General features: G+C 41.3%; 1 protein-coding gene across 1 annotated transcript in view; it reads left to right on the top strand.

Annotated features, from left to right (window-relative positions):
• The window catches only part of LOC110985253 (uncharacterized), a 30,337-nt gene continuing 18,368 nt past the window's right edge, over positions 1–11,969 (top strand). The window contains exons 1-10 of the mRNA XM_022246155.2: positions 1–109; positions 2,455–2,543; positions 2,766–2,897; positions 5,060–5,206; positions 6,321–6,554; positions 7,235–7,378; positions 8,239–8,385; positions 8,830–9,063; positions 9,735–9,878; positions 11,018–11,149. Of these exons, the coding sequence (XP_022101847.2) occupies positions 2,483–2,543; positions 2,766–2,897; positions 5,060–5,206; positions 6,321–6,554; positions 7,235–7,378; positions 8,239–8,385; positions 8,830–9,063; positions 9,735–9,878; positions 11,018–11,149 (1,375 nt within the window). The 5' untranslated portion in view covers positions 1–109; positions 2,455–2,482. The remainder of the gene's footprint in view (positions 110–2,454; positions 2,544–2,765; positions 2,898–5,059; positions 5,207–6,320; positions 6,555–7,234; positions 7,379–8,238; positions 8,386–8,829; positions 9,064–9,734; positions 9,879–11,017; positions 11,150–11,969) is intronic.

Below are 11,969 nucleotides of genomic sequence, written 5' to 3'. Positions count from 1 at the left end.
CTTTGCAGCTGCCACGGTGTGTGGAGATGTCAGTAGCCAGATGCGTTTGTGCTGACAGGCCTCTCGTGCGACTGATCTCTAACATCGTATTCAGCGTCATAGGAACAGGGTAAGTTTCGTGCAGCTGAGTGTTCTATTTACTTAACATTACTTATACATTTATACTCAAACTCGAAAAGAAGGAAAGTGGACAAACCATTTGTGTGAGTGAGTGAGCTTCGATATGGATTTATTCTCCAACTTCACCGGAATACCAACATACGTATATTGGTCAAACCGGTACACAAGGCAGCACCTGCAGCCACCTCGCCTAAAACCATGCACATTGAGCTGAACCCTGTACAAACGTGATACCTATGACCACGAGAACTCCCCAAGGCAGAAGTTCCAAGTAAACGCCAAAACTTAAGGGCGTTAGTCGAGAATGTCAATGATACCCACGTTCACTGAGTCGAGAACGTCCCAAACAGCTCTCGATTTATTTAATACCAGGCACAATATGATAATTAGGTACTATCAACCTAAAGGACGTAAGAGTATAATGATATTAACTAACGCTAGTTTTTCATGCATATCATGAAGGAAGAAACTTTTACGCAACTCAGTACTTGTTACTTAAGAACTGTAATAATTAAGTCAGTAACTTACAGCATCATGCAATCTAAATTTCCCACCGCTGGAACATGCGGCCAGGTGTAGCCCGTGTGGCACATCACGGGCCATTAATAAGATACACACGTGCATTGGTGTGAATAAGTTGAACTATGATGTTCAACTCCCCATTGTCATGCCGTGTGGAACATCACGGCGCTTTAGACATATTAACTTACAAAACTCAAAATTTAGTTGATGTTTAGACCAGGTAGCTTATCATTTTTAATAAACAAATGGTGTTTCGTTCTTATTCCGTATCAAAAAACTGCCAAGCCATAAATAAAACAGAAGGCAGAAAAAAAACAACAACAACAACAACAACAGCCACGGGGAGGCCAGTATGGGGGAGGAGGTGGGTAAGGTAAAATCCACGTGGTTTGATCGCTCAAAGCTGTGACGAAAGTGGCTGGCGAAGCATGAGCGAAGCAAGCCACTGATCAGCTCATTTGCATTGACCTAATAAACCCGTTGAGCTCAATGGCCAACAAATTCGGCGGGCTGCCCCCCCCCCGCAATGACTGAAAATCTCTGGATCTTCGTTCTGGCTCATTGCTCCACCCCATTTCGCCTAGACGCTACTATTACACGACAGGCGCCCTTCGAATTTCAACACACAATCTACACTCGGCATAAACATGTTTTTTTCCCCTAGAGTATAATGAATTGTATCGCTAAGGTCGATAAAATAGCTTAATTGTACCAGCCCATCATGAACTGGTTTTTTGAGTACCGCAAATTGTAGACAGTTGAAGTCTTTGTTATTTTTCACCGTCATGTCAATTCTTGGGTTATTCACCAGCAACTCAGTAATTTTTTGTTGACTGGCACGGTTAGTAGCGTTTTGGTTGCACTCTTTTATCTTAAAATAATTTTAAAGATTTACACAGCTAGTTTGGTTGTCTTTACATTTTTTTCATGCCAAAGATTCTGGAATAGATATACCATCAACATTCTTTGGATGTAGTGTTCTAAAATAGTAAACGTCGTGGTTCAACTTTTCAAACGTCGTAACTTACATAAGCAGATCGGGTAAACTTAAGGAACCGGTCTCTGTGACTTGGACTCGAAACTGAAGTGTTTGTTTAACAGTACATCGAAAAACCCGGGGCGCCTTCAACCTACAGCACAATACGTATTAGGCGGAATTGCAGTACCCTGTATATGCACAGCATTACGACATTGAATACACCCCAGGAGTTACGGATAGAGGGATTTGACGTTAGCGCTTTCTGCGCATATCATCATCGAAATCGAGGCTCTTTGTGCTGAACTTCGTCGCGCGCGCCCATAGACTCGACACAGAATACACGCGGATACACGACCATCACAGGCTCGTTAGTTCGCGATAAATTGCTGTTATTCTTTCTTTTGATGTTACGAATCTTAAGTTCTGGCTGAATACACATAGCTCAAAATTAATACAGCCAGAATCGGCCAGAATTTCATGATGAGGAAATTGTTCACAAAGGCTTAGTCGTACATACCATAAAAGAATAGGTACCGGTAGTTAACAAGATGAATTCTAGATTTGCAGCAAAAAGGATTGGCAAGTAGTATGAGGAAAGTCAAAGTCGAGGTTTTCTACGTTTCCTCGGGCAGGGGAGTAACGGGCTGTTTGATAGTTTGCTTGCTATTTTACTGATTTTATTTTAGTACCCGCGATGCCCCCGGTAGTTTAACATAGGCCACCAGGATAAAGCAATAGAAAGTGTCACTGTGACTTGCAGGATGGGTTCACTTCGTAGATCGAGGTCAAAGTCAATGACACGTTTCACTTTGATATAAGTTGTTCTGTTACAGCCTCTTCTGTTAGATACGACTTTTCAGAATGCACTATTGTGGACTTCTGATCTTGGTTGTCTGCATTTTGCCCGTCACAAAATGCCAAGGTAAGAGGGAGGCCAGAAAATGAATTCAACTTAAAAAGAATATATAAATGCATTGTGATTTATTGTTGATGATGCCCAGAACATAACAGAACGTCACTTTTGGCGGACCCTTACTGTTGTGTTTTTGCTGCTGAAGTAAAACCCAAACTTGTCCAAATTAATGTCTCAAGCCATTTTCTACTGGCAATTCCTCTGCTTTGGTTTTTACACCAATACATGCAGAGTTCAACTGCACCTTCGAAGCAGGAATCTGCGGGTGGACACAGTCCCAAACTGATGATTTTGACTTAATTTTGGACTCTGACGGCACCCCATCACTTCACACAGGGCCTAGTGAAGATCACACCTTTGGAGGTGAGTCAAGCATGAAACCCTTCTGATTTTCCAAGGTAGTTCCAAGCAGTGACTGTTTCAAAGCATTGCTAATTGCAAGTAGCGGGGGTCCAGCTACATTTAAAGAGTAAGGCAAAAAAATCAGCAGTGCAGGAACCTGGGTGTGTTTTGTCTAGTCAAATAATAGAAGTGACAGCGGAACGCGCGCAGAATCAAAGCTAGCCTCCCAATTTTCAAAGATGGCCTGATTCTCGAGAGCGCAGGACATACACAGAGTTCATGTTTATGTACAATCTGTGACCTCTTCAACTGTTGTCAACTCTTGACATTATTTATCAACTATTTCATTGTCGCTAGTATCACACTCCACGCTCACGAAAGTTATTGCTCCATGGTTATTTTCGTTTAGAAATGTAGTGTAATTCCCGGTGACGAGAGAAAGTGAGACAGTGAGGCCAAATTTTGGGGTTCCTGTGTCACTCTCAAATTTATGTTTATTGGAGATCTCCATTTTGCTCACGAAAAGACCTGGCAGTACAAAATTATTAATTTAAACAAACACGAGTCTTCCAATTCCAATTCCAATTCCCATGATCAATGAAGGGTATTGCTGATGCTACATGTAACTTACAATGTAACATGTACATGCTGCGGATTTTCAAGGTCATGCATAATATATTGTACATGTACATGTACAATATGTACAATATACTTGTAATATAGGCATAATATTGTACATGTAGCCTACATGTACAATAACAAAGGTGGAGGTAAATGTACGTGCACACCACATTGCAAATTTGACATTCAACTTGCAACCTGCTACATACAGCCACTTTTATGACCTTAGATTAGCTATTATATAACTTGCTATATACATGTAACTCACCAGTCGATGTAGCCAATCTGCCCCTAGCCTAAGGCCCCAACCCTGCTGGTACAATTTAGCAAATCCACAGGACCATTCCAGGCCCTGAACCTGACGACTACAGAGTTGCCTAGAAGTTTTGGAAAAGATCCCAGCCAACGACCAATTTACACGTATATTCACGGGCACAGGAGCTGAACTGATTGCATTAACATTTTATAGATTAATGTATTATTAAAACTGGAACTATCTCTCGTGCCCGCATAGCATGTCCAAAACACCAAGATTACTACACAGCAACGTACCGAGCGGTTCATGGACAACATGAATAGTGTGGCGCCGCGCCCCTCCGACGAAGGCGAGGGCGCCCTCCTCCTCGAGGCGCGGTGCGTCGGACGGCACGCCTGAGCGGCTAGGGACGAGTCCGTTGGGACCAAAGTATACTGTCCCCCAAGAAAGTTGGTCTTCGTCGAGATGATGGCTTAATCTGATTGGTCGAAACTTAATGACGTAACCTGGACAGACCTGACTTGAAATAAACTTCGCCTGGACTCCTGACTTATATACAACAATTAACAAGCGGCTGGTTTATTCTTCAACACGCTCAACCAATTCACCAGTAGAGGGCGCTATTGACGGGGAAACTGCGTGATTATACGTGACTGGACTTCGCCCAGAGCAGTGAACACCACAATTAATTGTGGGCATCCAGTGCCGAATCAGGGACTTTAGCGAGTCTACGGGGCTTATTGTCAGGGCTGCGCTACACGCAACTCACGTCAAGAGATAGCAATCCACCCTTGCATCGACCGCAAGCTCCTATCAGGAACTATACTGCACCACCAATCAGCCCCTCAACCTACCGAGCCCCTCAACAGCACACACACCACTCGGACTTAGGCACAGTCACACTAGGCTAGGTGACTTTAACCCTTGCACAGGCCTATCGCACAATGCACAAGGCGGAGCCTATGCGCCGCGCTTGCTTAATACACAGCTATGCGCGCCTAACATCTGCCTCTGTTACTGGGCAGAGCGCCATCTATATCTTTGCACCGCGCCTAGTTACTAGCGCCCTCTGTCACGTCATAATAGCGCCCTCATGCGACTACAACACTTAACGATGAGCAAACACCACAGGAACTTCATCTTTCAGGGGTCAAACACCAATTGCCCTCTGTCTTTCAAGCTTCATCTTTTTGGGGTTAAAACACCGATCACCCTCTGTCTTTAAGATAAGGATATTTAAGGTTTGCTAATAGGTTATTCACTGAAGCTGGTGGTTCCTACATAACCGCACGGTTCTTACTTTCAGATTCCTTGGGCGTGTACCTTTATTTGGAAGGCAGTGGTAGAAGCGCACAGGACAAGGCAGTCTTGCTAAGTCCAGAGGTTCCAGGGACAATGGAGCAGCAGTCATGGTGCTTCAGTTTCTGGTACAATATGTTTGGCCGAAGCATAGGTAAGCAGCTTTCCATTGGCAAGTTTTTTATCATAGTTTCTTAGTCCTCAGCTTACGAACATTTTCGTTTTGTGTTCTGGTATGGCAGCAATAGCACCATCTCATTTATCTACGCATGCAGTTTTCATTTTGAGCTTCTGAGTTAGACCACTCTTGAGACGCAATCCTATCCAGTAAAGAGTCGATTATTCTTAATTTTAAAAAAGAATGTACAGTTAATTCTTACCAGTGTTAACAATGTACAGCTTTTAAGAATGTACATTTTGGACATTCTTCAAAAGCTGTTAGATCAAACTTGACTTGATAGACACAGAAAAAGCACTGGTGACATTAAATTACAACGTCAAACACGGTGAGAAACGCTGTCAAAAATAAAGTAGATTATTATAGACGTTCAATACGGTTAACACTCAAAATTTTAGATTTGAACCGCTCCTTACGTTGCTCTATGTAATATTTTTAATGTGCCTCCTACATTTTAGTTTCAAGTAGCATATCCCTTCCATTTTAGAATTATTCCATCTATTTTTTATTTTTATTTAGATTTATATTCAGATAGTTAGGTCTAAGTTTTATTATTTTTATTATTTTCTTTGTGTATTTATTTTAAAATTCTTTCTCTGTTATTAAACATTTTTTAAAAACAACTTCAACAATCACAATTCATGTACAATTTTGCAAAACTGATTAATCCTTCAGAAACTGACGTATGATACTTCCCGGAAGAATGAATGAGATGATATTCCAAATGCGTGTATTTTCCAATCGAAAGAATTTCCTTTGGTGACGGAGGGATTTCAAAGAGGAAGCATATACTTCCAATGTTGTAAACGTAATCTTCATTTGAAGAGACAGTAAACTACAGTTCCCAAATCAGTCACTCGAGAAACGTGCTTGGTGTGATGAAAGGTCCCCAGCTCCGTACAGTCAAATCGATAGCTTTGCTAACTTAAACTTACCATAGTTCCGCAACTATAGACTATTTTCTATGTGTGTGTATTGGGTGACGATAATGCAGAAGTGTGTCATAATATGGGACCCGTTTCTTTGCCATTTCACGCGTATCAAAAGTCTCCTATAACACAGTGTTCCTCGCGTTATTTATAATCCCCAGACTGCATCAACGTGTTTGCCTACCTGACCTCTTCTGGAAATGACATCAGCACGAAAACTCCCGTTTTCAGCGTCTGTGGCCGACAAACCGGTGACAAAGCATGGATGCAGGCACTAGTTAACATTTCCGGCCTGGACGCAGGCTTTACCGTTGCAATGGAAGTCATCAGAGGGGACAGTTCGCAATCAGACATAGCGATTGACGATCTGTCAATCTGGCAAGACGAATGTCCAAGTAAGCATGCAATTGATGCTTTATGCTTAAGAAATACTCAGTCGATTCATGGTTTTCTCAAAGTGGTTACTTTAAGAAGACAATTTAAGATTTATCGTACATTAACTTATTAGGCTGGAGGCTCGATATGAAATCACAGCATTGAGTGCTCTAACATCAAAATCATTCGATTCAAACCGCCTGTTTAATTTAGCTCGTACACTGTAATTAAAGCCGTATTCATTTTATGGGCATTTTATTTTAATGCCATTAGGGGAATGTAGTGATTCTCCACAGAAGAAGGGGAACGATCAAAGTACAACATCAATTTTTTTTTAATTAAAGCCGTATTCATTTTATGGGCATTTTATTTTAATGCCATAAGGGGAATGTAGTGATTCTCCACAGAAGCAGGGGAACGATCAAAGTACAACATCAATTTTTTTCATGTACATTTTACATTAAGCCTTGCAGGACATAATAAGTTAAATTTCTTATAAACCTTGCGCTTCCATTTAATTGAAATACGGTCATCTGTTCATGTATTATCAGTTTGATAGTAACAGTCCCAAGATTTGAAACTGTTTAAAGGAACACCTGTGCTGTTCGTTGAATTCATCACTGATGTTTTAATGAGTGAATGAGCGTAAACTCCACGCAGTGAAATTTCAACTGAAATCCAGAATGTTGATTGATTGCAGGTCCTTTGTTGAGTTTTAACTGCAGTTTCGAGCAAGGACCTTGTGGCTGGACCCAATCCAATGATGACGACTACAATTTGGCTTTGCAGCGTGAAGATACTTTATCGAGCGAAACAGGACCAGAATTTGACCACACGTTGGGAGGTAATATTTTTTTCGTACAATTCACATCTTTATGTTTTGAGTTATCTATTTGTGTTTAATTACAATGTATAATTGGAAAGTACTTCTTATCTGATGGATGGAAAAAACAAAAGTCCTGGGTGACATATTGAGGGGTTTCCGCAGGTCCAGAAAACTCATCACCTGCAAACTGATAAACTGATAAAACATTGAAAGATAGTCAATTTTGATCTTTTTTTTTGTTGAAGAAATTGGCAATGTTCATCAACGTCATTTTCTTCACTAATTGTTTCTTTTCATTTTTCTCTGCCGGGTTTCGCGCACCCCAACGCCTAGTCTACCATGGTGCTTTGATTGCAGGGGCGATTGTGATTTTCCACAAACATGCAGGTCCACGAAGGTCCAATCCAACGGGAGAGGCTATGACTGCAGTAGAACCGCACTCCGCGCGCAATTTCAAGCTTGAGTGCTAGGCTGATGAACAAATTAGGGCAACCCATTGGTCGAAGAGGCATGCATGTAACGCGCGCTCACCATCTGCCTTTAATCGGCGATTTCTTTACATCCAATGGATGTAAAGAAATGTTTGTTGAATCCTTTCAATTTTGTCGGGACCTTTAGAAAACCTTTTGACTTATGACTCTATAGGTATCAACACAGGTCCTGATTTCGAACCTATTTCAAAGCCCCATTGCAAATAATGAATATAAATCCTCCCCATGGTAATACGTGTTAGAAATCAATATTCATTGACTTTTCAAAGCTTCATCTTTTGTGGTCATAACACCGCTCGCCATCAATTTTAAGCTCAGGAAGGTTTGCTAATAAGGAATTCACCGAAGCTTTTGATTTCTACATAACCACGTGGTCCTTCCTTTCAGATTACTCAGGCACGTACCTTTATTTGGAAGGTTCTAATGGAAATGCACGATACAGGGCAGTCTTGCTAAGTCCAGAGGTTCGAGGGACAGCGGAGCAGCAGTCATGGTGTTTTAGTTTCTGGTACAATATGTTTGGCCGACACATAGGTAAGCAACTTTGGCACGTCGGCCTGCGTATTTTTAAAGTAGACACGCAGGGTGCTGACGTTGGCATCTCCAATGCTTTCGTTGTCCTCAGCTTGAAATGTTTTTTTTGTGTGTTCTGGTGTGGCTGCAATAGATATCATCTCAATGACTATGTAGATGCTGTTTTCGTTGAGACTGATAAAGACAAGCAAGGCAGCTGTTTACTTTTGCACCCTTACTGAAAAGGTTGCCTTTCTTTAACCCTTTTAAGGCTTCCTCAGGCGGCAAACACACCCGTCATGCTTCATTTCCTGTGCACTATTTTTGTCCGTCGCATGTGTGTGTAAAATGGACAATGTAATACTGCAGAAGTGTGTCATAATATGGGACTCGTTTCTTTGCCACTTCACGCGTATCAAAAATCTCCTAAAATACAGTGTTCATCGCGTTATTCATAATCCCCAGACTGCATCAACGTGTTTGCCTACCTGACCTCTTCTGGAAATGACATCAGCACGAAAACTCCCGTTTTCAGCGTCTGTGGCCGACAAACCGGTGACAAAGCATGGATGCAGGCACTAGTTAACATTTCCGGCCTGGACGCAGGCTTTATCGTTGCGATGGAAGTCATCAGAGGGGACGGTTCGAAGTCAGACACAGCCATTGACGACCTGTCAATACGGCAAGACGAATGTCCAAGTATGCATAAGAAATGCTCAGTCAATGGGAAAACTTAAGAAACGCATGGTGGCGGTAGACAACTTTGGAGCCGGCCCTTTTCTGCTGCTGTGCACGTGCTCAGAGCTAACGCGCATACCCACATCAACGAAAAGGACCGTTGTGGATGCTGCCACCATGCGTCTCAAGGTCTCCCGTTCTCAAAATGGCTTGTTCTAGAAGAACATATAAGATTTATTGTACATTAGCTCACAGGCTGGAGGCTTGATATAGGAGCTCAGCATTGATCGCCGTAGGCTAATATCAAAGTCAGTCAATTAAAACTACCGGTTTAATTTAGCTTTCTAAATTAAACATTTTTAAGGTTAGTGGTAAGCGGGTATGTTTTATTTTAATGTCATAAAATGAAAATAGTGATGTTCCTCAGATAAACGGGAACGGTCAAAGTACAACTTTAAGTGTTTCATGTACGTTTTGCAATCAGCCTTTGAGAAAATAACTTTATTATAAGCCACATGCTTCCACTTGATTGACAGATGGTCCTCTGGTCACTGAAAGTGCAAAGGTTTGAGACTATGTGAAGGAGCACCTTTCTTGGTCGTTGAATTCATCACTAATGTTTTAATGAGTGAATAGGCGTAAACTCCATGTAGTGAAATTTCAACTGAAATCCGGCCTTTGATGGATTACAGGTCCTTTGTTGAGTTTTAACTGCAGTTTCGAGCAAGGACCTTGTGGCTGGACCCAATCCAATGATGACGACTACAATTGGGGTTTGCAGCGAGAAGATACCTTAACGAGCCACACAGGACCAGAGTTTGACCACACGTTGGGAGGTATATGTAGTATTTTTTTCGTACAATTCACCATCTTATCTATCGAATTATATATAATTTCAATTTAACTTACAATGCATAATTGGAGGGTACTTTGTATCTGATGGATGGAAAAATTAAATGTCCTGGGTGACATTTCCAGGGGGCGAAGCAACTTTTTTCCAAAAGGAGGTCCAGAACAATCATCATCAGCAAACTGATAATTTAACCGATAAAACACTGAAAGATAAGTTGATTTTGATCGTTTTAGAAGAAATTGGCTTTATTCCTCAACGTCATTCCTTTTACTAGTTGTTTCTTTTCCTTTTTCTCTCCCGGGCTTCCCTGCCCCGACACAGGTCTAACATGTTCATTTGATTATAAGAGCGATTCTGATTTTCCACAGACGTGAAGGTCCAATCCATTTGAACATAAATATCACTAGCTCCGCTTTGCGGGCATTTTCAATGATATCACGTATGAAAGGTCAAACAAAAATTCTATTTGTGCAATAAAATTCACTGATTAGAATTTTAAAAAGGCACTTATTTTGGGGTTGCTCACCATGAATCTACCTGGGGCAGAGGCATCCCCTCATCGGTTGAAAAGAGCCATATTTGTCAGGAGTCTTCATTTTGATGGTGCATGTAGCTATACGACCTCGTTAACGCATGCATTCCATAGTGGTGCTCGAAGTAGGGAGTCCATTCGGACCAAAGACGCCCCCATTGCTAAGAAACTTTTACCGTCTCCCCCCTGCCCCCTCTCTATATCTCTCTTTGTCCAAATCGAGATCGAAGCTACACAGTTAACCTGGAGGAGATGTGACTGCAGTAGCACTGATCTCCGTGCGCAATTTCAAACATGAGTGCTAATGAACAAATCAGGGCTAACCATTGGTCGAAGAGGCATGCATGTAATGCACGTACACCACCTGCCTTTACACCCATGTTTTTTAATCCTTTCCAATTGTGTTAATTGTGTTGGAACTTTTAGAAAACCTTTTGACTTATGACTTTATAGATATCATCAAATGTCCTATGGGCCTATGCAAACGCCATCGCGAAGCCCCATAGCAAACATATAACCTTGTAAAGTCAATGGTAAACAGCCACTGAACAAAATAACACGAAAATAATGTTTCCGCACCTATTGCACAGATTCATCCGGTTTTTATTACTATATGGAGCTAGGAGGCAAAGGTGTCATCGTTAGTCCTGTTGTTGAAGTCACGCAATCTCAACAGGACTGGTGCTTCAGCCTATGGTATAACGTGTACGGACAGGAAGCTGGTATGTTGAAATACAGACAGGACCGTACCTCACCAGAAACTGGACAAATCGGGTACTTGTACATAGAATACTACCACTTGACATGCAAGAGCCCTACCCAGATTATTTTTGAAGTAACTTAACTTCTACTCAGAGCTTTCATATCGTTGTCATGAACACCCTCAAAAATTCAACCAAATTTCTTCACGGAGAAATATAATTTTTAAGCTTCTAGAGTCCCCTATTTTGCAACCAAAATTGCACAGTGCCAAATTTATTCTAGCTAGGTTGAAATAATGCTTAATCAATGGAGTTGATTATCACTAGTTGGGCGCCAAGTTGGACATAAAAAACACTAACTTGTTACTTGAACTGTGTAACTTACAAATATGGTAGGACTATCAATGCGCTGCAGGGAAATATTTTTGAGCTATCCAAATATTAAAGTGCCTAAAGGATTGTTAAAAAACCTTCAGAAATTTTTCTGTACATTTCTACATAGAATCTTATGTAAATTCTTATTACAACTTTCATGTTTATATACAGAGGTTCCTTTTGTCTTTGAAATGCTTTTTTTTATTCACAAAGGCTTTTTTCCGACTAAAACAATTATGTCTGAAGAAGCAAGGGGTGCGAGGTTGAGGAAGGCTGCTTACAACGTCGAGGGGGGCTACTGACGCGTTTCGCGGGTGATGACGTTGACGCATTTGATTTTTATTTCCTTACCCAATAAACGCAGAATGATCACAGTTGCTTCTAGATTGATATTATTATAGTGGCACAAAGCTTGCCTATATTTGCATCGATTTTTCTTTCAAGTTTAGTCACAGTTGACAGGATG

This window comes from Acanthaster planci, linkage group LG16 (assembly GCF_054643075.1).
Source record: "Acanthaster planci isolate LZ-2023a linkage group LG16, COTS_SCS, whole genome shotgun sequence".
NCBI classification, from domain to species: Eukaryota; Metazoa; Echinodermata; class Asteroidea; order Valvatida; family Acanthasteridae; genus Acanthaster; species Acanthaster planci.
This window is presented reverse-complemented; position numbering and strand designations above follow the sequence as displayed.